The sequence below is a fragment of the Phodopus roborovskii genome, unplaced genomic scaffold, assembly GCF_943737965.1.
Source record: "Phodopus roborovskii unplaced genomic scaffold, PHOROB, whole genome shotgun sequence".
Classification (NCBI taxonomy): Eukaryota; Metazoa; Chordata; class Mammalia; order Rodentia; family Cricetidae; genus Phodopus; species Phodopus roborovskii.
This window is the reverse complement of record NW_026125059.1, coordinates 965123-990520: the sequence shown is the minus strand read 5'-3', so window position 1 is coordinate 990520 and position 25398 is coordinate 965123. Positions and strand designations below refer to the sequence as shown.

General features: G+C 54.2%; 1 protein-coding gene across 1 annotated transcript; it reads right to left on the bottom strand.

The window, feature by feature from the left end:
* Positions 1 to 4494: 4494 nt before the first annotated feature.
* Chrna4 (cholinergic receptor nicotinic alpha 4 subunit) lies at positions 4495 to 19620 on the bottom strand. Its single transcript, XM_051184630.1, has 6 exons — positions 19542 to 19620; positions 18022 to 18173; positions 14656 to 14700; positions 14442 to 14551; positions 8018 to 9386; positions 4495 to 4701 (listed from the first exon to the last, which is right to left on the bottom strand). The coding sequence occupies exons 1-6, from the start codon at positions 19618 to 19620 to the stop codon at positions 4576 to 4578; spliced, it is 1881 nt and encodes a 626-aa protein (XP_051040587.1). The 3' UTR covers positions 4495 to 4575.
* Between the last annotated feature and the right edge of the window lie 5778 nt (positions 19621 to 25398).

Here is a 25398-nt window from a genome sequence, read left to right as displayed (position 1 = left end):
TGGCCAGAGTCCCATGCACATTTGAAAAGAGTGAACATGCTCTCTATTGTTTTAGAGAAGGTGCTAGAAATGCTAGCCAGGCCCAGCTGGCAACAATGGTGTTCAAGTCTTCTTTAGCCTTGTGTATTTTCCCAATAGTAACATGTAATATAGTTTTTAATTATTATAATTTGTGTGTGTGTGTACCCATGCACATGTTACTTGTGGGGGCAGGACACTGATGTCTATTCTCTCCGCCTTATTTTTTGAGATATGCTTACTCACTGAAATTGGAGCTTGCCCGTTTGGGCTAGACTGACCAACCAGAAAACCCTGGGGACCTGCCTGCCTGAGGGGAATGTAGGAGATGTTTGAAGGGTGTAGAAGTAGCTGCCACCAGTTTCAACTTTTACATGGGTGCTGGAGATCTGAACACAGGTCTTCATGGTTACATGGCGAACACTAACTTCATTCACTGAGCAGCCTCCCCAGCCCTAGATATGTTTTTTTGGTTGGTAGTGCTGGTGTATTCAAGAAAGAGTCTCACACAGCCCAGCCTGACCTCAAACTCAAAATATAGTTGAGAGTGACCTTGAACTCCTCATCCACATGCCTCTACCTCCAATGTCAGGTTGGAAAGCAAGTATGCAGAGCATAACCCCTCACAGCAGTGCTTCTGACACAATGGCAAATTGGGACAACCCAAATGTCCACAGCAAGAAAAATGGATGAATAAATGGTATAGAAGCCCCACAGTGAGCACATGAAAACTGGCTGTTCATGGTAAAGAGATGAATCGTAAGCAGGCTAAGGAGAGGAAGCTAGGCATAGGAGCATGTCCACAGGGTGGAACCCCCACAAGCTAGATGCAGAAATGGATACACTCAATGGAGAGCGCTAACTCAGAAATGGATACACTCAATGGAGAACACTAACTCAGAAATGGATACACTCAATGGAGAGCTCTAACATCTGGGTACCGGTGACAGGCAATTGCAGTCAGAAACAAAGTGTATGCAGGCATGCTGATAGTGTATTCTGTGTATCACCCATGAGGCTAGCAAATAGCAAGAAATGTCAGGCAGGGATTAAAGTAATGAAAACTCCTACCTGCAAACAGCGAGAGTAAACAGCACATCGGAATGGATAGTGTTTTTTTGAATCATCTAAATCCCAGGACAAATCCTAGTGCCTGACAATCCCAGCCTTTCCCTTGGTATTGTGCCCTGGGCAGTGTGCTTCCAGCTGTGGGTCAGCAAATCCATTTGGAGAGTTTAAATAGAAGAGACTAGAACCAAGCAGCAGGAGTTCAAGAGTGTTCTCGTGTACTTTTTGTAAAACAAACCAAAACAAAACCTGTGTGCACACCATGGGCACATACCAGGAATCCCCAGGTATTTCCTCCCAAAGGTCAGGACAATTCCAGGATCAGTTAGTGGCTTTGTGCCAACGGAGCTCAATTCCTATGGGTGGCAGGAGGCCCAGAGTATGAAACACCGGACTCTCGGATGTTTCTAGTGGAAAAGCACCAGGACACAAGAGCTATGGCCACAGTGGGGTCACTTCCACTGTAGGATGAGTTATCTACATGGGATAGATCCCAAAGCTCTGTGCCTAAATCTTAGTTTACCTGGGAGACAAGGGATTCCCCCAGTTGATGCCACAGCAAGAAGAGTTTCAGCTGCCAGGCAACTGTTTGGGAACAGGGTTCAGCAGGTGGGGGACGAGGGCAGGAAGTGGCAGCACCCTGCGCAAGGCTCAGGCTCCTTAGGCAGTCTGGACTCCTCAGACTCTGCGATACAAAGGGCTCTCTGGTTGCCTTTGCCTTTGTGTCTGGCTGTGGCGTAAGTCTTGTAAGGAGTAAGTGCTATTGCAGATGGCCCTTCAGCCATGAAGGTGGGTAGGCTCCAAGCAAGCTGAGCAGTAGAAACTGGTCAGCCATGGAAGTAGCAGCCTTGAGTCTGATAGGCCCCTAACACGTCAAGACATCGTAGCATACAGAGAGCAGAGAAACACAGTTAACACAAAAAGAAACGGCGACACATGTGCACATAGATGAACATGGGAACTCAACGGCACCTTGACTGACGCCTGGAAATGAGGTCAGGGCTGCACAATGATGGGGAGACACCACAACTCGGTTTATTCGGACAGCAACAGCAACTGAGAACCAACAAGCACACAGCAGCCATGAGTCTAGAGCACAAGGCACCGGAGATGAGCCTTGGCCACACTATCGAAAGAAGCCAGACATCGCTGGGTATGTGGTCCTCCGGGCCACGTGATGGCCAGGAGGCAGCACGACTGGTCTCCAGGACTCACATTCGATGCTGTTCATAAAAGGGAGTAGAATGGGAGGGCTGGGAGCTTTGGGAAGAGAATGCCCACATACCGGGGGACTGGGGCTACGTCTGATTTTTAAAGCTCGCTAGCCCAGAGGCCTCAGATCAAGCATTCTGCCCTAACTGAACCTCATCTTGACCACAGAGCAACACTGGAAGCAAGCAGACAAGAGGACCACTGAGTGGGCATGGGGTCAACACGGCGCTTTATTTTCCTTGTCTGGCTTCTGGGTGTAGGTGGGGATGGCCTGTCGGAGCATCCAGCCAGTCGCTTTTTCTGACCCAGAAGAGAACAGCATAGCAGCCCTGTACGGTGTGCCACTGTGGTCTTGCCCTGATCTCTACTGTTGCCTGCAAATCTTGTGGTTGGAGCCATGTATGCAACATATGACGGTAGAACTCACATCCGACAGGTATATCTGCTGCCTTCCTCACTGAGGCATGTGTTCCCCTTGGCCCCCAGATTCCAGGATAAATTTCCTCACCAGGGTTACTGTGCAACATCCCGAGGGCTCCAGCGTGGGAACTAGTGACGCAGTCAGTCAGTGGAGTGAGTGCAGATTCAAACATGGCAGATGGGGTCCTTGATGCCCTTAGGACTCTAGAGGAGGCCTACAAAATTCATGGTTCAGAACCCAGGCCCCTGCATGCCCTTCCTGTACACACGAAGAATGTCCTGGGGCATCCAACTCAGGGTTCCTTTCCCAGAAGCACCCTGGGATGCTCAGCAGCTCTGTGTTTAAATGCAGGTTTGCCTGCAAGTACAGGTAAACACAATGCTGTCCCTTTGGCAAACCTCCATCCTGACATCATTCAGCTGAGATGGGGAGATGGGCAGGTTGTACCATGGAGGTGGCAGCTGTATCTACTGGGAGCTTGGTGTGTTCGTTCAGACTTCATTAAGTTCTTCCTTCATTCCTCAGTCACAGAACTATCCAAGCAGGGACCACAGCTTCAGGGCCTTGCTCAAGGTGGCTGAGGGTGCCGGGCAGAGCTCTGCCAAACCCACCTGGCTGGTGGGGACAGCGGAGAAGCGACCACGGAACAGGATGATTTCTTGGGTGTCTCCCATGTTCTGCCCGTCACCCAGAGGCGGGCACAGCCGGTGCTTCTCCATGCCATCACTGGGGATTCCCAGGTTGCCTGGTGCTATCTTAGGAAGATGAAGAGGGGCCCCTCAGGTCTTCCCTACAATCTAAGTACAAGGCAGACTGGGTGAGGCACCCATAACCCGTGGTCTATGGCCCTCAAGACAATGAGTCAAAGAGCCTGGTTTGCTTAGAGCCCTCCGGGCAGCCCACCCTATTCCATGGCATCAGAGGGGATTCCCGTCACTCCTGCTGACCCAGAGAGCCCCAGGTTTCTTGTACACTTCACTCAATGGAACTGTGTGTGGCCTCACCACAGGACTAGGATGAGAAGCCCTACCTTCAGTCTTTTAATCCCAGAGAGACAGAATCATACAGGGGTATTAAGAAAAATCCACGAGGGGATCTACAGCCCAGGACCTGGACATGATCTGACACCCTCCACCCCACCCCACCCCACCCCCACAATCCTGACACTCCCAGTCTCTTTCCCTCCTGGGGTCGCTGGTCCCTAGGAAGTACTTACTTGTGACCCTGAGGTGGATGCAGGGCTCCCATGGGGCTTCAGTCTTGCTCTGAGGGCCTGCATTCGAGTGTGTGTGTGTGGGGCATCCACATACCACAGTGCTCTGGCTCTCACCAATCCACCCCAATCTAAACAAAACTGAACCTGCCTGTGCTCAGCCCTGATACCTGTGGGTCGGACAGCTGCCCAGTCTGGAGGGTTAAGGGAAGCATTTCATGGGGTAGGGAGAGGGACATGGCCAGCAGAGGCACAGTGGGAGTTTCCTGGGTCCTGATGAATCCCCCAGGATGAGGGGCTCCGGTTGCTGAAGAGGGATGAATTCTCAAGGCCCCGCAGGACAACTGAGACCATCATTGGGTCATCCATGTGATGTCTGCAGACCCGGGGGCGACTGTCACCTGCTCTGGAGAAATTTTAACAGGGGGTTCAGTCTGTACTGCCCTGTGCCAGTCCTCGTCGGCTAGCTCCAGCCAGGCCCACTGGACTAGAGCCAGTGCCAGCTTCTAGCTCCCAAGAAACAGCATCTCTCTCTCTCCTAGATGCTCCATGGCAGGTTTGGAAGATGGGGGTAACTAGCGAGTAGCATGGCCCTACAGAGACCAGGGAGCTGGGCCAAGCTCGCCTTTCCACTGCTATGTCTCTAGATCATACCAGCCAGCCAGGGAGGCAGGAAGAGGCCCACAGTGCCCAGCAGGCAGACGATGATGAACATCCAGAGGAAGATTCGGTCAATGACCATGGCCACGTACTTCCAGTCTTCCTTCACCTGCAAACACAGACACGAGTCACTCCAGCTCTCAGATCCTGTGGCCAGCCAGAGAAACTGCTGGAACCTGTTCTGCATATCCCATCAGACACACATCTGCACACACTCCTGCGGGAGGTGGAGAAGGAGCGAGTAACTGGCTATGGTCAGGGAATCTGCCGGGGCAGAGCAGCTGCTGCAGGATAGAGCAGAGGGAGGCAGTGTAAGGGATGAATTAGGCATCTACACAGCTCATATCTAAGGCTGCATGTGTGGGGGGGTCTTTACATTTGGATTCATTGGAGCTTTCTGCTGGTCCATACTGCCACAAGAGACTTGGGGTTCATGCTGTACATCAGCTGGTCTTACTGCTCAGCAGACAGCCTAAGCTCAAAGGGAGGCTGATTGGGCAGACTTTGAACAAACAGGGCCCATGGCTTCAGGGTGAAGTTTGTCTTAAGTTTGCTAAAGGTGGGTAGCACCACGGAGGTCAAGTCTACCTCCCCACAGTGCAGATGTCAAAAGTGGATCCTAGGGGCTGGAGAGATGACTCAGTGGTTAAGAGCACTGGCTGCCCTTCAGGAGGTCCTGGGCTCAATTCCAGCATCCACATGGTGGCTCACAACCATCCACAACTCCAGTTTCAGGGGGTCTGACACATTCCCTGGGCTCTGCTGATGCCAGGCATACATGTGGTGCACAGACATACACGAATTCAAAGCACCCACACACATAACAAAATTAACATAACTCAAAAAGAAAGTGGATCCCAGAGAGATGCCAGCCATGTGTCCTAGACCAGAAGAAGCTAAGGGCTAGGAACACGCTGGGTAATGAATTAGCCATCCCATAGTGGCTAAGTGCCCAAAAGCAAGGGCTAAGCCCACACTTGCCTCCTGGCCTGGCTATCCACATCTATCTTACATGGACAGGTGTCCACACCCTGGGCAGAGGCAATGATGGCAGGAGATGTTCCGTGGAGGGAGGAGGGACAGGGACAGAGGGTGAACAGTGATGACAATGAACACATATAAAGCCCAATGTGTATGTCCACCACCTGCGGCCACTCAGTCTTCATTGGACCATGCTGTAACACATGGTGACAATTGGTGCAGATGTCTACTGGCTTTATCTAGAGTTCCTCTGGATCCCGCAATACGAACTCTTTCTGTCAGGGGCTGATGGCAAGGTACCCATTTCCTCAAGTTGTTCCTAGAAGCAAAGACTCAGGAGATTGCTGCCTGGGTCTAACTAGGCCTGGGAATTAGCACTGCATTGAGGACAGTTCTGCATGCAGCTCTGGCCCTGTGCTTTAGGCAGGCTTACACCAGTGTCCTGCTCCTTACTCTTCACTGTCCTGTGCATCACTAGTCTAGAAGGGCCTGCAATAACCCTGAGGTTTGATCAGAGCTGCACTGGGACACAGTCTGTGCACATGCAAGCAGCAGGGAGTAAGAAAGCCAGTTGAGGGACACTTGGCCTGGCAGGCCTGGGACGGAGAAGGGTACAGCTGTGCCAGTTGCAAGGGCATCTATCCCAAGTTTTCAAAGCAATCACAGGTGTCCTGGTGGTTTAAGCCAAAGCTAATTAGCCATCTTCACTTAGAAAACTTCAGACCAAATAGATCTTTGTTAAATAAAAAGCCCCTCAAGGGCTCTTCAGAGTAAATGGCTGCTTGGTGTCCCTCTGCCCCTTCCTGTGCCTGGGACCAAGCCTCCGAAGATGAAACCCCACAGCCATGACCAAAGTCCTGCTGTCCTGTCCCTATTAAGTCAGCAAGCGTCCCAGGCCAGATCCAGGTCAGGCAGCTGCAGCAGGCCAGTGAGAAGGAGGAGGTCACAAGCTCCAACTACAGGACTGTACTAGGGATGCAATGGTTTCAGGAGGATTTCAGTTAAGCTTGCCATCCCCATCCTCCCTCAGTGGCCCTCACTCCAGTTCATGCCTGAATCTCTTTCTCAGAGCTGCAACAAGACATAGCCCCAGAACCAAAATGGCTCTTCAGACAGGCTCTGAGGCCCAGAATGTCGCAGAGACCTTCAGAATGACTTCATGAGTCCCTGAGACTCAGTGGGGCGTGCCTCTGGGAGCAGAGACACACTCTTGGGATGTAGGGCACCAGCCCCCTTTCTTTCCAGGACTTAGAAGCTCCAGAAGACAAACCACAGCTATCTGGGAGTAGACAACAGGCAAGCCCCAGGTTGGGTAAGAAGATGAGCAGAATCCAGAGAAGTCACGTCCCAGGAGGGACAGTGGCAAATGCCAGCTCAGGGCAAGGTCAATGTAAGAGACAGATGCCACAGACATTTCAGCTGACATTGCAGAGGCAAAGGTCGGCCAGGACAGGGCTTGCCCCGATGACCTCTTCACTTGACCTCTGTGAGACTCTGAATCTCACAGGTGGAGTCAGATTTGGGAAACAGCTTGCCTAGCACCAGGAGTCCTGCATCTCAGCCAGCGTCATCTGAGCCCAGTCTTGTCCTGGAAACCCTATGTGTTACAGCCAGACAAATATGGAAGGGAAGATGAACCCACAATGCCCTGGTCAGACAGAACTGGCACCGCTGCCCAGCCTAGCAGTATTCTGCGAAAAGTGCAGGAATATCCGTCTGGGTCAGGAGACCAACACCTACAGATAGACATAATGACTCTTTCAGGCCTCTGTTGAGTCAAAGCTTACAGATGAAGCCAGCTCAGGCTGGCTGAGCACTGGCTTCTGTGTCTCCAGGTTCTTGAGGGCTTTGCAGTGGGACAATATTATGTCCTCATACCACAACCCTCCAATGGACTGATAGGGTGGAGATGGGCTGCAGTTCCTGGCACCCCATTCTCTTCTCTATACCATCTCTACCTTCCTAGGGTCCACATAACCACCCTTCACCAGGCAGAAGTTCAAGGGAGACAGCAGCCGCAGCAGCAGCAGCAGTCCCGTTGAGTTTTGAGGAAGGCCAGTATGGAACCTTGCCTGTCACCCAGGCACTGCTAGGCAGGAGTTCCAAGTAGCCTGTAACAGTCTGAAGATTTCAAAGGTAGACCTGTGAGTGTTGGAACGGCAGTGCTAGAAACAGCCTCTCAATCCACTGCTTGCCAGGGCTCATAAGTCCTGGCAGGTGATTGAAATGGCAGCACCTGAGCCTACTCTCCACCAACTGGGTCTCCAGTTAAGCCCAGCATGGTCTAGGTACCTGCAAAGGATGCTAAGTAGAGACTCTGCACCCTCAAGATGTGCAGCTTTTATCTGGGGCCTTGGTTTCTGGATCATGTGTGGGAAACACCAGATACTTCATCCTGTCTGGACCAGGGAACCTCCCATGCATAGCCACCGGTAAGGACTTACCGAGAAATCGGTGTCTTCTGCCTTGAGGTGGTCTGCAATGTACTGGACACCCTCTACTGCCCGTGTTAGGGCTGGTGACAGGGGTAGGTGTTGGGGGAGTGCTTTTGGGCCTCTGGCCTTGAGAACAGTGACTGGAGACACAGAGGATGGTTCCTTGCATGTGCATTTGCATGGAGAGGTCTGGTCTGTCAGTGGAAGCTTGGATGGATGGGCCTTCAGGGAGGCTGGCGAACCAGTTGGCTGGCTGTCAGCCGGGGAGACAGCTCCATCTCGAGAAGCACAGTACTGGATACTCCGAGACCGGCAGCGGACGCCACCCTCTGCTGCTTCTTGGGAGCTGGGCACATGCTGGACACTCAGGGACCTGGCTTTGATGAGCATCGGGACCCTGGTGCTGTTGGGTGAGTGACAGGGGCCAGGTGATGGACTGGTCTTCTCAACCTGTGATGTCTGCAAATCAGGGGCCTTGTGGGAGGGTGACTTGCACGTAGGCTGGGCCTCGACTGGCGTGTTCAGAGGGTTGCAGAAAGATGGGGCAGGTGACAGGCCTTGGTTTCGGATGTCACTCAAGATGCCAGGCTCGCCCTCAGGCTCTGGCCAGAAACGAGGGGCATTGGCCATCTTGTGCATGGACTCAATGAGTCTCCGGCAGTTGTCTTTGACCACAGATGGGCGCTTCATGAAGAGGAGACGAGGCACAATGTCCAGGAAGACTCTGCGTACCCAGGCAGGCATGGTATGTGTGCGTGGTGAGCGGTGGTGTACATTGAGCACAAAGACCGTGATGACGATGGAGAGGGTGACGAAGATCATGGTGAAGAGCAGGTACTCGCCGATGAGGGGGATGACCAGCGAGGTGGACGGGATGATCTCGGTGATGAGCAGCAGGAAGACAGTGAGAGAGAGCAGCACCGAGATACACAGCGTGACCTTCTCACCGCACTCGGAGGGCAGGTAGAAGACCAGTACAGTGAGGCAGGAGATGAGCAGGCACGGGATGATGAGGTTGATGGTGTAGAACAACGGCAGCCGGCGGATGATGAAGGCATAGGTGATGTCAGGGTAGATCTCGGCACAGCATTCATACTTCCTGGTGTTGTAGGTACCCACAGCATCCACGATGACCCACTCCCCACTTTCCCAGAAGTCCAACTGGTCCACGCGGCTATGCATGCTCACCAAGTCAATCTTGGCCTTGTCATAGGTCCAGGACCCAAACTTCATGGTACAGTTCTGCTGGTCGAAGGGGAAGAAGGTGACGTCGATGCTGCAGGAGCTCTTATAGATGGCTGGGGGTGTCCACTGTACCCGCCCATCATAGAACAGGTGGGCCTTGGTCAGGTGGGTGACTGCAAAGTCCCCGTCCGCACTGGCAGGAAGAGAAAGAACAGTGAGGTCTGCCCATCCCTACGCCACACACATGAATATTCTTGCAGAGAAAGGGTCACAACCTGACCATCAACCCCACCAGGCCCATGAAGAGTGCAGGTTATGTGTAGTAGGCATGCTGTCTGGGCCACTACTCTCTTGTGTGCTTTAGTTTATCACCCTTGTGTAGTGAGATAGTCCTTCTCTGGTACTGACCACACCCACTGGGGGGTGGAGCCATGGGTGGAAGTGACCTGTGGAAGGAGGTCGGAGGGGGTCAGGAAAGGTGCTCTCTTTTCTGGCGTGACTCGGACAGGAGAGGATCGGGTTGAATTTCCTGGTGTTCATCTGTCTAGGTTGTAAGTTATTTCTCCCTGAATAAACATCTATTTGGCCTATTTGTTTATCCTGATCCTTATTTACTGCGATACCCTTGAGTCAAGGTGGCATGTGGTCCAGAGAACACGGGATGAGCGGTGCCTGCACCAGTGAACAGAGCTAGTGTTACACCTCTAGCTCGTTACTATTATGAGAGACACAGGGGTAGGACCAAACTCCTGGCTTCTCTCCTGAACACCCTGTGATGGTATATTATTTATGATTTATTAAAACTCGCTTGAAGATCAGAAAAGCAAAGCTGCTGGTCACTGGCTCTTACTCTACCTTAGAATGAAAGGCGAACCTGGCTCCACCAAACCTCAGACCGCTGTCTCTCCTCAGCGTGGCTGGAGAATCCTGAGGCTTCAATGTCTTCCTATCCTCAGTGTGGCTAGAGAATGAATGCCTGGTATGGACTACTGAAGACTCTGCTCCTATCTTTTATACCCATTAAGTGCTGGGATTAAAGGCATGTGATCCTGGGTGCTGAGATCATCTTTGTGTAGATCTGGGTAGCCTTGGACTCACAGGGATCCATCTACCTCTTAATCCTGAGTCCTGGGATTAAAGGTGTGTACCACCACTGTCTGATCTCTATAGGTTGAGGTTGGCTTTGCTTTCTGAATCCTCAGGCAAGCTTTAATAAATCATAAACAATACATCACCACAACACCCATTGCCCCTTGGTTTTGCATTTGTACCTTCTCCATGCAGAGGGGCCTGGGTCACCTCTGTGCCTTTGAGGAAGCATGACGGGAATCCCTCCTTGGCTTCCCCTGGTTACCACCTGAGCATCTCCTGCACTGAGGGGAGGTGCAGGTGCAAACAGCTGACCTCTGCAGTGTGCTAGGGATATCCCAGCGGTCCCTGCAGGACCATACCAAGCCCAGTGTGTATGGAGTATGTGTCCACAGGAACAGCACATGTGGACCCAGAGGCCTGATCCAGAATGGGTGCCTGCTGGGCCCAGGAGCGCAGAAGGTGGGGCAATCAAGATTTCATCCTCGTCCCCCATGAGAAAGGAGACTTCACATCAAGCATCTTCTCACAGGCACCTGGTGATGGATAACCTTGCTGGAGGCCAGTGGGTCTCTCTGCCCATCTCATCCGTATGGAGGCCTCCGGTAATAGAAATGGCAATGTAGACCTGCCCAAGGTGCCTCTCAGGACAAATACCCCTCTGAGATCCCCCGGGACTGGGCCCACACTCACGATCGATCCCCTCTGACCTTCTGCCACTGGAGATTGGGAAGGTATCTTCCTCTCCACTGGGCCCAACAATTTGGAGGCCACCTCTCTATAGGCCATGGCACACAGACTCAATGAGGACTCCAGCTGCCTCATTCAGATTCTAGTGTCCAGCTATTGGCTCCTTGCCTCTCTCTGTCTTGAGGGGTGTTTGCCGGCTTGGAGAGTGGAGGAGCTGCTGCTGCTGTCCTCCAAGCCTCTCCTCTTGATCAGAGTTCCAGCCTTGACCTCTGGGCTTCACAAACAGATGCTGTGCCTTGTTTTACCCATTAGTGGAACTTGGTAATGCTGGGAAAGCAGACTCTATTAACCCTTTCTCACCCTGCTCACCTCCACAGCCCTCCCCAGAACTGCTCGCATTTCACGTCTGCCTGCAGAACCTGTACCCTATTTGCCCCGTGAAACCTGGTGTCAGTGTGTTTCTCTACAAGCCCAGACCATTCACTCTGGCCCTGGATTAGCAGCAGTGCACTAACACTTTTGAGCAAACTCTGCCAGCTTCAGCTCAGAAATACTGATGGGAAACCTCGATTTATAGCTAATGAGCTCTCTGAAGCCTGATTAAACTCACTAATGGCACCAGCAAGCATCATTTTAGTCCCACCACTCATAAAACAGTGTAGCCCTGAGCCACAGGCTCCAGAACCTTCTGTTTTCCCAAGTGCCCAGCCCTCCTCTGTCCATTTCTTCTCCTATCTCCATTCACAGGCCCAGCTCATTGGCTAGTGCCCTCCAAGGTTCTTAGCCAGAGAAATCCAGGTCCCCTGAATTTCATCAGCCAACTGGCCCTGCTTCCCTGAGCAGCTTCTCAGGTTCTGACCAGGGCCCATGGTGGCCACCTGGGACCCTCAGTGGCCCTTCCTATGCTAACCAATCACCTGCATCACCATCCACAAGGTCCAGGAGACCTGAGCCTCCCATGGTCTCAGTGGATGCCGGCACTGGACCCTCCTGCATGTTAACTCCTGGGTCAATGCCACTGGTTTTCTCCTGCATAGCTGTGCTGCATGTGGAAAAAGTTGGAAGAAGCTTTGCAAAATGCACAGAGCACAGCCTGGCTTCTAGAGTAGCCGAGGTTCCCTCTGGGCACACGGGGGTGGATCTTGCAGCACATTTCAGGCCGTGTGGAATCAGGCTTGGGTTTGTTCCCTTCTGGAAGTCCCATCTCTTCAAAAATCAAAGCCTCAGCACTCCAGGCACAAATTTAAATTCCCCCACAGCAAGTGAGTGGGTCCTCTGCTTTGCAAATATTCTGCAGGGTGGGCAGGACAGGCTGCAACCAGCCGGCAGACAGGGGCCCTCAGGGCTCACTTGAATTAGTGGCTCCCATCTGCAGCCTAGGTTGCTGAGTCTAGATTTCCCATCCTTTAAAAACACTGGGGACTCAGCAGTCATATGTTGCTCAGGCTGTGGCAGCTCCAGCTGCCTCCAACTGTATTACTCACCACTCTCTGCTCTCCCTAGCCTGGCCCAGGTCCTCACACGAGTTTTTCTGAGCACCTAACCCTGTGTGTATGGATCCCTCTGAGGTTATTGCTATGCTTGTGATTGCAGACAGGTCCCAAGTGAGCTCTCCGAGGAAGGAGGTCTCTGAGGGTGACGGTGCAGCCCATCTCCATCAAATTCTGGCTCTGCCTCCATAAAACACTCCCACAAAGCCCCAGTTGTGGAGGTGACAGCAGAGTCCATAGGGCTCAGCACCCGGCTGCTTTGTTCTTCTCATGGTGCCTAGAGTAAGATAGTCACAACGCCCAAAGGATAATGCTGTCCTCGGGCCAATGGAAGCCCAGCCACGCCCCAGGACAGCAGATTCCTCAAGCGAGCTGTTGGCATTTCACTGCCAAGGCTGCTGATGCAGGGTGAAGATGACAGGTCCTCAGTTTCCATTTCTGCACCTTAGAGTCCCCAGGAAACCATCCAATGTGAGTTAGTTCAGGACTCAACAAGCTGGCCAGTAGCTAGGTGGGTCCCAAACTTTATCCATACCAAAGAGGCTGCAATCCAGAGGCAAGTGAGACCATCTGTTTGACCCATACCTGGTTGAGAGCTTATGGGCTTCCAGGAGAGGGAGCCCAGAGTCAACAAAACAGTAGGGACTCCCCCTGCCCGGTGGGACCAGCCATCTGGCTAGCAGCTGCTGATTGCTGCTAGAAACGGCCTTCCTCCCCGGCGGTACAAGAGTCCTTTCAACCTTTGCCTGCTCCAAGTCCTGATCAGACAGACCCAGTCCCACAGAAAAGGGGGTCTGGCCCTTCTGCATGTATCCTAACAGGTAGGAGCCAGACAGATGTGACCTAGGAGGGGTGCGGACTTCCGAGTGCCTGTCCTCAGGAACTTGGTCCTCAGCTGTTCCCTGGATCCCCAACCTACTCCTCTGCCTACCCAATACCACCCAGGGAGTGCATGTCCTTCTTTGTCACGGGTCCAATTGGCTGCCCAGAGTAGATTCAGTACTTGATCCCAGAGTTCAAGGCTGGAACAAGCAGAGGGTGGGCCCCAGAAAGGCCCCATAGCTAGAAGCCTTGCAGGCCTCAAGCTTCAACGGGACAGACACAGAAGACTTACCAAGGGAAGAGCAGGAGTCATGGACCTTGACGTTCCCTGCCATCTGTTCACTCCTAAGCCCACCCTTAACACATTTCAGAAAACCACCCGCAGCTCCTTCTAAAAGCCACCGATGTGACTAGTACCCCACTCAAGGAAAGAGGAAAGAGAATCCCAGCCATTCTTAATCAAATAGCCTTTGTAGGTCAGACGGTTACCCCAGGGCCTGGTGGGGGCTGTGGGCAGATGGCTAGGACTAGGGGGCGGAAGAGCTTCTGTCTGCTTTGTCTGCTAGCACCGTGGGAGCCGCTACCCTCCCAGACCCTGAGGGAGTAGAGTATCACCCCAGAGAGCCAGCTGCTCCTAGCTCAGGTCTCTTTGTAAGGGTCCCCAGGAAAAACAAGTGTGAGGATGTTCACCCCCTGCCTTCTTGTCACCACTGACCGCGTTTCTCTCCATGCAGACTTCAGCTTCCAGGAGCTGAGACAGGCTGTGAACTGTCACCACTGGCTGAGTGCCCAGGGTGGGGCACAGCATGAAGGTGGAGCCCAGAAGAGTGGAGTGCAAGGCTCTGTGGAGCAGATACTTCTCTTGCACCTCCTTACCTACTCCCAAGTCCCCTGTATCACTGACCTTCCAGACCGTGACTTGTGCATGGCAGTGGTTAAGGAGACCTGCCTGGGATGGGACCCATAGTCACTGCCAGAAGGGGATGTCCAGTCCATTCTTTGCCAACCTCCAGACCTCAGAGCAGGTACGCCCAGGTGCTGGTGACCACACCCAGCCTATCCGGCCTCCCCTCCGTTTGCCTAGCTCCTCTTTGCTCCCAGCAGCTTCCTTGCTGGGATGGGGTCTAACCTCACCTGCCAGGACCCATGGAGCTTACTTGTTGTAGAGGACAATGTCCGGCCTCCAGATGAGCTCAGAGGGGATGCGGATGGAGGTAACATTCTCGTAGTCACCGGGGTCCCAGCGCAGCTTGTAGTCATGCCACTCCTGAGTGGGAGTGGAAAGCCATGTGTGAAGGGGTTATGGGGCAGAGGGCAGGGGGCAGAGGGCAGAGGGCAGAGGGCAGAGGCGGGGAAGCCCTCCCCACTCACCTGCTTCACCCATACATTTGTTGTCATCATCTGATTCTTCTCATCCTAGGGCACAAGTAAGAAAAGAGCCTGAGGTCCCCCTCAGTAACAGATATGTTCCTGCCTAGATCTCCTTATCCGTAGCTAGCCATAGGCATAGACAAGCCAGGGCTGAACTTCAGGAGGGAAGGAATTCCTCAGCCCTGAAGGCAACCTATCCTGGGATGGCAGCCTAAGGGGAGGTAGGGTTAGGGGGACAAAGACCCTGGGACCTTTCCAGAAAGACACAGGGGATAAGCTCATCTCCAAATGGACCCCAGGCTCCTTGTGGGCTGAGTCTCCTTCCCAAAAAAATCTGTCAGCCATGTCCACCCACATTGCTCCTTCCCTGCTTCCCTCTGCAGATGAGAGCCACGGCTGTTCGTTCCTAGGGCCATCAAAGCCACTGGTTAGGGAGATCTTGACAAAAGTCTCTCCCTGAACCAAGGTGGATGTCATGGAGGAGATTCTGGTGGTTTTACCTCAAAGTCACCATGAGTCGACCAGTCAGGCTGAGAAGACGTAGGCCATACACAGACTACTCTATGAGGCCTCTTACAGCTACTGCCCCAACCCACCTACCCTCCCGCGCCTTTATTTCCCCCTCTGTGCCACAGCAATGGCCCATCTGTTGCACCCTTGGTGAGGAACATCATGTTGGAGACCCATATTCTGAAGAGTCAGTTCCTAAAGCAGACAGGACCCTTTGGATAATGACCAAGCCCGGTACAGGCATAGGGGTCTGAGGGGACAGAGGCAGTCATAGCCATACCTCCTAGCCACTCAGCACCCAGGAGGGACCTGAGACCTCATGCCCACAGGCTGGGGAACAGCTCTGGGCCTTGTCAGAGGGCATCTGATCCTGGGAAGCCTGCATCCCAATCTGGACCAACATTTTCCATCATCAGACTAAGCACAACAAATGGCCTCCTCCAGGGACCTAACCAAGGAGATCTCAGGACATCTAGCAAGAAAGCGTCTTGCCCAGAATAGAGCATGTGTATATGGTCCTGTCCTGCAAAAGTCATCACAGGCTACCAAGCGTGACAAGGTTGCACCCCCTGGATGCCCAGCCCCAGGATGGGGTCCTCTCCAGTGCAGTCACCTAGGAAGGTCATCCAGTGGCCTGAGTGAGTCCTCTCCCTGGAAGGACACTGAGAGAAGGCGGGATTCAGAGCACAGGCCAGGTCTGCTGCTTCCCCATGCTGCATGCATGAGCTAGTCTGCAGCAACCTCACCCCTGCATGACCTTGACCTTTACCCAAGGAAGCTGGAGATGGAAGGCTGCTCGCTTCATCCCAAAGGGCCTCCAGGGTCATCAGAACAAACTTGACTGTGGCTGGACTGAGTCTTCCTACCCTAGCATCCCTTCTAGCCCCATGTGGCCGTCACACTCCAGGGCCATTGGATCCCATAGATGTCACAGAGCTCTGGGGTACATTTCACAAGGACTCATTGGGTTAGGAAATTACTGGCAATTCAGTAGCCTTCTCTGCAGCTGGCGTTGGGGTGTGAACTCAAGCAAGGCATGCAGTCTCCCTTATTGTGTGCAGACCCCAGAGAGGGCATCTGTGGTCAATCTAATAGCTCACAAAAGGACACAGGCAGGTCGGGCACTAGGATGGGGGCACCTGGGTCCCAGGCCCTAGTGGAAGAAAGAAGAGTAGGCCAGACACAAGGCAGCCCTTTCTACACAAATGTGGACATGGACCTCCCACATGGACAGAGTGCGGAGGTTGCACACCCTGAATGAGTCAGTCTAGAGTCAGCGATTCCCTTTGTAGCAAAGTCAAGGCAAGTGCCTTGCAGGGTGTGGGGTGAGCCTTTGGGACACCCTCCAACCAGGCCCAGGAGCTATCTGTATGCATGTGTATACATATTCACATGTGGCCTTAGCTAGATCTAGGGCAGAGGTTAGGCCTGGGATCCAGGCCCCTTAGAGAAATCTTGGTGCTGGGTGTGCTCTGAGCTTCAGTGTCTCCTGGGGCAGGACACACAAGAATGAGCTTGACAGGTTTAGGCACGCCTGGTGGTAGCAGACACAGAGCCTTGAGCTGCCACCAACAGTTGCCTGTACCAGCCACCACTTTCTGAAAGTGTTTGCAAACCTCAGCAAGGTTGAGGGGTCTGTACATCTTTCACTGTCCTTGATGTCCCCCAGCCAGGGACACTGCAGGAACCATTTGGGGGCCAAATGCTAGGCTCTCCTGAGGATGAAAGTCCGGGTGGCCAGCTCTGAATAGGCCAACTGGCAAAGGTCTCCAGGCCACATCCCTGGGATGTTGCTGGCTCTATCAAAGACAGTATAGTTGCTCTCAGTTCACATCAGGCAAGCACAGGGAAAGGCTGAGAATCACACATGTTCAGTGCCAGCCTTGAGCCAACACTTTCCTGTGTCTGGGGGGGGGAGGGGGGAGAGGGGGTTGGGACACTGATGCTGGGCATCAGAACTAAAGCAAAGCACACAGTCTCCTTTCTGTCCTCCCTTTCTCTAATATCCCTCTCAGAAGGCTCTGCGGGAACATCTCTCTCTCCCTCAGATCCAGGATCTGTCCCTGCACCCAGAAAAAACCCAGTATGGAGACCCCAAGCTAACTAAATCAGGTGGCCTTGGCTGCCCTACTGGTAAGATCACGCCTTCCCAGCCTCATTCCTCCAGCCCAGATAGAACCCATTCTGAGGCCCAGCATGAAGGGCAGAGCCTTGAGTGGTACTGAAATTCAGGTATGCATCACTCCCTAGCTGGGTTCCCCCAAGACTGGTCCCATCCCACAAGGAGCAGCTGAGTGTGGCCAGGAAAGGTTGGGTGCTAACAGAGCAGCATCTCATTCTCACACAAGGCCAGCCTCCTAGAGTATACTTCCTTACCCAAGACCTTGACGCCCAAGACCCTTGAGCTCCTCCCAGAAGTCTTCCTGAACCCTCACTAGGAAAACATCCAGGTGAACAGGATCTGCCTGGGATTCACCCAAGCCCTACTTTCCACACTGATTGGTACTCCATGGTCTTTGAGATCAGCCTGAGATCAATGTGCCCCCGGGTACCACAGTGCCCACTGGAAGGGTGACACAACCAAACTTCCCAGAGTCTAGCTGCTGAAGAGCAAGGCACTGGCCCTCCTTTAACCGCAGAAGCCCTTTCTGTTCTTGACTCCAAAAGGTGCCCTGCTCACTGTAGGGAAAGTAGCCGCTAGCTTTCCTACCGAACAGGTCCAGAGCCACAGAGCCCACCTCCCTTCCCCAGCGCTGCTAAAGTTCCAGGTGACGTTTTTTCTGTCAGTCTCAGGGCCATACCTCCTACGGGGCGACCACATTGTCCTATATAACACCAGGCCATCCCCACACCTACCACATCAATGAGCTGAGCAATGGACAGGCCGAAGCGGACAAGGACCACATCTGAGATGTTGGCTACTGGTCGAGACCACTTGTTGTAGCCAGAGAAGAGTCTCTTCAGGAGCCGCTCCTCTGCGTGGGCCCGGGTCTCTATGTGGCTGCTGGCTGTCGGGGAGGCAGGAGGTGTAGGGACAGGTGACCACAAAGGCTGCCCCTCCAGCCCCATGCCATCACAGTCTGACCGTCCTTCCTTCTGGCTCCTCTTACACATCCCCTTCCATCTTAGGACTCTGGGCGTGACGCCTTGGTTCCCCCAACTTCCCTCAAGGAAGCCTTTCCTGGGTCCTCAGAATGGTCCAGGCCCTCCTGTACTTCACCAGGAGAACAAGGCAGCTGACACTGTGAACACTGAATTACATACAGCTCCCCTGCTGACAATCACTTTGGATGGAAGTGCCCTGTGACCTACCGGCAGAGACAAAGGACATGAAATGACAGCAGCATGGGGATAGGGACAGAAGGTGTATGGGGCAGCGAGGGTGGTGGGGACGAGGACCGGGCACTGCTCCTCATGGCTGTAGGTAGCTTGAGCCACTAGCTACAGGAGTGGTCCTGCTGGGTGGGTTTTGGGGTCCACCCTGAAAATGAATGCAGACCCTCAGGGCCACTAGCACCCGGTGTTCAGGGCAGATATAAGATGCCCTGGATCAGCTCCACACTGCGGCCTGGAGAGGGTGGTCCTTCATTCCACCGGCCAGCTGTGTGTCCTCTCCATCGCCCCCGCCCCCCCCCAGGCTAGGGGGCCTCCCTGTCTCCATTGGCCGGGTTGCTGCATCAAAGAGGGGGTTGGGAAGAGGGAGAGGCGCCTTTGCTGTCTATTGGTTCCTGCTTACCTGAGAACCACAGGAACTCTTCAGGAGGGGGCTCCTAGAGTGCCCTCACAGCCTCCTCCCTCAACCTCATTCTTCCTGGTTCCTTGGACCAGAAGGCACAGCCCCACAGCTCAGTGGGGAGGCCAGGGATTAAATAACTGCCGGGAGCCTCAGGATGGGTTAGGGGTGAAAGGTGTCTGCTTAGAGGATGAGAAAGTGGGAGAATGGGGGGGGGCAGAAGGGTAGGGTGGGAGCTCCAGCCGCAGAGGCAGATAGATCCCTGAAACCAGGAGCAGACATGGGGGCGGTCTGCTGAGAGATTTGGCAGGATGGAACCTCCCTCCCAGGTGGATTCCACCTCTTAGTTGGAGGTTCTGGTTCCAGCTCAGAAATGCAGCCAGACCACCCTGCTCCCCCCACCCCGCCCCCGCCTCCACTCAAACCCCCTCTCCCTGGCACTTGGCGGCTGACTCCTTCCTCACTGGCTCAGCTAGCACCGCAGGACGTCGGAGCTGTAGTGGGTGGAGGAGTCTCTGGCTATCCCGTTGCGCGCACCCGCGGCTTGGCACCGCCACAGCTCGGGGCCTCCTCTCCCCTGGCCCCAAAGTCCCAGATGTCAGGACCCGGGAGAAAAAAACCCGTTCTGCATTTAGAAACTTACCAGGCAAGAGGTCGACCCCTAACAGCAGCAGCGGCAGTAGCAGCGGCGGCGGCGGCGCCCGGGGGCCCCCGAGCTCCATGGCGCACAGACCGGGCTCTAGACGCGGGCGGCTCCCGACTGTGCCGAGCCTCCGCTCCGAGACCCGCGCGCGCCCAACTTCATGCCCCGCGCCGCGGCCGCTCGTCCCCAAGCCGGGCTCCGCAGCTCGTCCCGCGGGGCGCGGTGGCGGGGCGGGAGCTGGAGGTTGTGGGCTCCGCTGCGCGGCCCCGCCCGGACCTGCTGCCTCCAGCCGCCGGCGAAAGGGGAGGAGGGGAGGGACGGGAGGAACCGGAGGGAGGAGGAAACGGGCGGGAGGAGGGGGCAGACCGGGCCCCGAGGGTAGGTGGAGGCCCCGCTCGGCCCCGCGTGGGGGTAAAGTTTCCTTGTCCCCCTGGGACTCGCAACGTGCCGGGTGGGGTTGGCGACCCCCCTGGTGACCCCAGCAATCCCAGAGCCTTCAGGAAACAAGCCCCCAACCCTGATCTCCATCCTTAACCCGGCCGGCCTCCTAAAGACCGCTGGGCACGCATTCTGGGACTGTGTGTGAGAGAAGGGCACCCGCTCGGGTTCTGGCTAACTCCATCCCTCCACCCCGCCTTAGCGTGGCTGCAGTTTGGAAATAACAAGTCCCTCTCTCTCGTCTCCGTCCCTGTCCCAACGTTGAGAAAGAATCAACCCTCCATCAGCCTGCCGCCCTCCTGCACCGCAAGCTCAAGAAGCATCCAGCAGCTAGCTCCCAGGCCCAGCGCTGTTCCTTCTAGTGAGAAGAACCTGATGCCCCAGACCCTGCATCTTGCAGGACCAGCCCGGTACCAGGGTCCACCCATGTTCTGAGCATGCAGGTTCTCTGCCATAGCCCCCACCCCCGCCGGTCTGGTGGACTGCGCTGCCACGAAAGCAGCTTCCTACCCCAACTCTGTAGGCAGCGAGCTACTGACTGGAGAGGACAGGTGCTTGGAGAAAAATTGCTGGCTGCTAGGGATGGTCCTGAAGGATGCTGGGGTTCCTAGGGACCGGGACCCGTCTGAGCTGCAGGTGCTGGGAGGAGGGACTGTGGTTTGTGGGCCCGAGTTTCTCAAGAAGGAAGAAGCCCTGATCCACCCCAAAAGCCAGATGTGGCCCAACCTTGCTTTATCCCAGAGACTCTGCAGCTGGCTCTGAGGCCCCAGATGGAGACAGTCCTCAAGGTGCTGTTTGTGTCCCTGTAGCACAGGCATGGTGGCTCAGAGGTTGACTGAACCTCCAGCCCTGCTTCATACCTACCCACAACAGTACAGGGGCGGTTTCCATGGCCCAGCTCCTGCCTCCACATCTGTCCTCTCTTCTATTTTTCCAACCTGCCCCACCTCCCCTGTCTGCCCCTCTCTCTGGCTCTCTTGCTCTCTGGCCTACAGTAAATAAATACATGTCACAACACACACCCTCTGGGACCTTCAGACCCCTCCAGGTCACGGGAGCCATCTGCCTATATTTTGTGAGAAGAACCTTCCAAAATATCCTCCTCCTGAGCAGACCACCTCATCAGTGACCATTGCTCCTCACTGTGCCGTCCTCCACGCTGGCTGAAGTATCAAGGGTGTGTGGGTACGCCAGACTCCCACAGTACCTTCCAAGGCCAATTCTTACCATACCTATGTCTTACCTAGTAGGAAATGGGTGCAAAAAGATTTAACCAACTTGCTCAAGATCACACATTCAATAGTGGGATTCCAGCACCCTGGCCTCGGGTGGAGAATGTTCTTTGGGTACCCACTCGATTTCTGCCTGGAGTCTTCCCAGGAGCCAAGGGAAGCCTGGCATTTCCAATAGAACTCTACTTTTTCCACTCTGACCACTAGGTCTACTCCTCTCTTTGGAGCCCGTCTTAATTTGTCCTCATCCACCCCAAAGAGTCAGATCCTGGGTCCACACTGTGGGCATTTATTAGCCCCATCCCTCCACCAGCCAGGTATTTTTAAGCACACCTGTAATCTTGGGCTAAAACTCATCTGGTGTCTGAGCATTGCTTGTGGGGAAGAAAGCAAGCCTGTGTAAAGCCTGGCATGGCGGACCCCGGGGGAGCTGGGGATGGCAACAAGGCCAATAGGTCCCATGTGGGAACACTGCAAATGGCCCTGGGTCTACAGACATCTTGACGTGATACCTCTACTTCATAGTAGCACAAACGAAGGGATTTCCTTAGGTATCAGTACACAGAGCCAACTCCATCTTCTTTTATTAACACCAGAAGACAAAGATGGATGCTGTGGCGGTGTATGCCTGTAATGCCAGTACTCAGAGGATGAGACAGGAGCAAGTTCAAAGCAAGGCGAGGCTACAGTGTGAGTTTGGGCTACCGTGTGAAATCCTCACAAATACGTAGAAGTCAAACATGATTCAGGTCCCTTGGAGCCTCTTCCAGCTACCCCGGAACTCCGATTTGGAGCTGTCACTCAGACGTGGCTGAGGAGAAAAGTGGGCAGACTAAGGCTTCTACTGAGTATCTGCTTCCTAGGTTCAGCAATGAGGTCCCTGACTCCTGCAAATCAGAACCCCCTTTGGGGTAAAGCTGCTTTGCTCTCTCTCCCATCCTGAGCCGAACCCACAGCTTCATCTTTGGCTGCCTTGGGTTGGACCTCCTTTGAATGTTTTGGAGTGGGGGTGGGGAGATCTGGGTAAGACCACACCTGAGTTAGAGCCTAGCTTACCCGGAGTCACTGAGGGCTTGAGGCAGTTCGGTTCTGTCACCTGTTCCTCTCCATAGCTTCTAGAGACAGGCTTTGTGCCCAGCCTTCTAGGTTTAGCAGTCTGAGACAGTCTCTCCTGGGGCGAAAGGCCAGGTTGGGGTCAGCTCCACCCTCAGGGCATTGCTGATACAGCCCTGGGGACCACGTGCACCGGCTCACTCCCATCTGCCTGGTTGGTTGACTTTCCCTGCGGATTTGCTAATGCAGCAGATTAATCAGTCTCACTCATTAATTTGTAGGGCCCCTCCTGCTCCACCTGCTGGGGCCCTGGGAATCCTGGCACCGAGTGAGGCTCTTACTGCAGGCACCAGGCAAGAAAAGCCCAGTTTACAAGTCTGTAGACCACTCCAGGCAGAAGATTAGGATGACCCCGAGGCCAGCGCCGTGTGTCTCCGAGCTGTGGGGTGGGATAAGCCCCTGCACATGCCTCCCCCCCTTGCAGCACTTCCAGGATACTGCTGCCCAACTGGACACTAGTTCTGCAGATACGGGCCTCTGAGGGGACTTCCCTCCCCCTCTCTGCCCTCTCTACCCTCCACCCTGTCCCAAGGACATTTCCATGGTAACCGTCTGCTGGTGTGAACAGGGATTCATATTAAGGCGCCTGTGCCCCACAGGGATGTGAGTCCAGGAGGGAGGCTCTGGGCCTCATATACAGACAGGGCTTTTAGTGTAGATGGGCATGTGTGTGTGTTGAATGCAGATGGAGGAATGGATGTATAACAGAAGGAAGGAAAAGGAAGGGAGGGAGGAGGAGAAGGGAAGAATTAAAGGGAGGAAGGGAATATCTGCCTCTAGAGTCCTGCCCTGACACTTTGAACCCCACCCCTGGACCAGGCTTGAACAGGCTGAGGGTATCTTTGGTTAGGGCTTGGTTAGGGCTCATGGACAGGTGGCTAAATCGAGCAGAGGAGGAGCACTGGGAGAGGACCCAAGACCAGGTCTCATCAGGCAGGAGCAGAGATGTTGGGACCCGGTGAAGGGCTCTCAGCGTTCCCTCTCACCGTCATCTCCACTGTAGTGGCTGATCGTGAGTACACTGGGCCTGGCTTCATTTCCTGCCCCCCCCATTAGAACTCATCCTGCCCCCTGGCTGCTCCAGGTGTTCCTATCCCAGGACAGTAGCAGTCACCCCAAATTCTAGTCATATGCAAACTGCAGGCTGGGCCTGGCGCCACAGCAGCTCTGAGCCTGGGGGTTCTTGGCACCCTGGCAGTCGGGTTCTGGGTTAAGAGGACATGTCATTCAGGGTCAGCAGCTGCCAGGATGTTAGCCAGGACTGTCTGTGGCTGTGGCTAGAGTTTGGAAGCCTGCTTTCCTTGTCTCAGTAACTCGAGGACCTCCTGCCTCTTCTGACTTCCGGTGGGTGCTCCTCTTTGCCCAGAGGCCATTGATCTGCAGAGGGAGCACTCCCTGCTCTGGCCCTCTCCCCACACTGGTACCTCTGCACTCTCACTTAATTGTCCATAAACATTGTGAGGAGGGCTCCAGCTCCAGGGAGCACCGTGGTGATGAATGAGAGTGTTGGCCCAGAGACAGCATCGTGGCTGGCAGCCAGAGCTGATTTAAAACTGCTCAGCCCCTCCCGTGCAGTGACCTCAGGCAAGCCATTCACTTCCCTGGGTCCTGGTTTTCTCAGCTGTTGAATGAGGTAGCAACGATCCTGCGCATTGTCAGCGCTATGAGGAAGGTGGTGTTGGATTGTCCTTTAGTTTCCTGGCAGTTTGGGGCTCTCAGGGAAGAATCCCAGTACCAGCATCTATGATCCACAATTGGGGTGCCTTCAGAGTTAGGCATGGGGCAGGCTAGGTATGATTCACCCCAAAGAGGTAGCCTTGTTACCTGGCTTGTGCCTCACTGCATATGGGCCCAGGGCTGAGGAGCACTGACCCATGACCCACATCAGGGACCACAACCACACTCAAGCCCCAGCCCTGGCAGCCGAAGCCTAAGTCTCTCGATACCTGCTGATCCCCAGTCTTGAGACACAGCCTGGGCCCGCAACTGATGCTGAAGCATGTGGTGGGTGGGGTGTCACCCTCTTTGTGAAGAATTTTGTCCTGACAGGCTGAGAAAGAAAAGCCCTTTGTCCCCACCAGCTGGCTGCCTGCAAACGGTTCCAGCCAGAGTCTCTCAGAAGCCCCCTCTGTGAAGGATGGAGGCAGCTCCCACCCTGAGGGACATGGATGGGAAAGGACAAGAATCAGTGGCCACAGCTTCCCTAAATCACTGCACTTGGCAGCTGCAGGGCCAGCCAGGGATTAAGTGACCCTCCAGGGAGAATGCAAGGTCCTTCTGGTAAATTCTTCTCCACCTCCAACTCACCTTGTTATCTTATTCCTCCAAGTCTGTCCAGGTGGATTCCTGTGGTCCCACACAGAGCTGAGATCCATGAGGTCACCCTTGAACACCATGTCTGAAGTTGGTCCAACATTTCCCTTACAGCCTGTGTGGGCAAAACCCTGGTGGTCTCCATAGTAGGCATAGCTCCCACTTAGATTTCATCATATGGCCTTTGTGACTTCAGAGTCTGTACCTCCATGATGACCTCTTGTAAGAGACAGTATGTACATTCTGGGGCTACAGGTCCATGGACTTTGTGGGTGTCTGGCTCTTTCTAAGGCCCTCCTAGCACAGGTGTGCGAAGAAGTCACTTCCAGTGGCTGAGGGTGGGACTCTCGTGCATTTATCACCCAGACCATATACTGCCACCGACCTATGAAGTTCCCAGCATCTTCCCTGGGAAGAGAGATCTCCTAGGGGAATCAGGATTGAACTCTCAGAAACTGCCGGAGTTGATGTAGTGGGGGACTCAGGCCCTGGTCATGGGACAGATACTGCTCAGCCATGCCCTCACCCCTGGGCACAGACGTTCTGGGTATGTGAAGGTTAAGGACCCCAAGACAGGAGGCCTAGCCCTGTCAGTATCACTCCAGTCACAGATCTTCAACAGTTTCTCTGTTCAGATTTGCCTTCCCACAGTGCACTGGGCATGCTTTTCCCCATAGCTGAAGCTCCGAGAGCAGGTAAACCCAGGGGAGATGATATATGGGTATAGAAAGCTCTTCCTTGGAGGACAGGCATCACAGCAA

Bases quoted from the DNA above. Each gene is read 5' to 3' on its own strand.
- Chrna4 (XM_051184630.1), bottom strand. From the start codon at position 19,620: ATGGAGCTCGGGGGCCCCCGGGCGCCGCCGCCGCCGCTGCTACTGCCG. The intron at 14,552-14,655 runs GTGAGTGGGGAG...ACTCCCACTCAG, and splicing joins CAAATGTATGGGTGAAGCAG to GAGTGGCATGACTACAAGCT. The intron at 9,387-14,441 runs GTAAGCTCCATG...TCTTCCTGCCAG, and splicing joins GACATTGTCCTCTACAACAA to TGCGGACGGGGACTTTGCAG.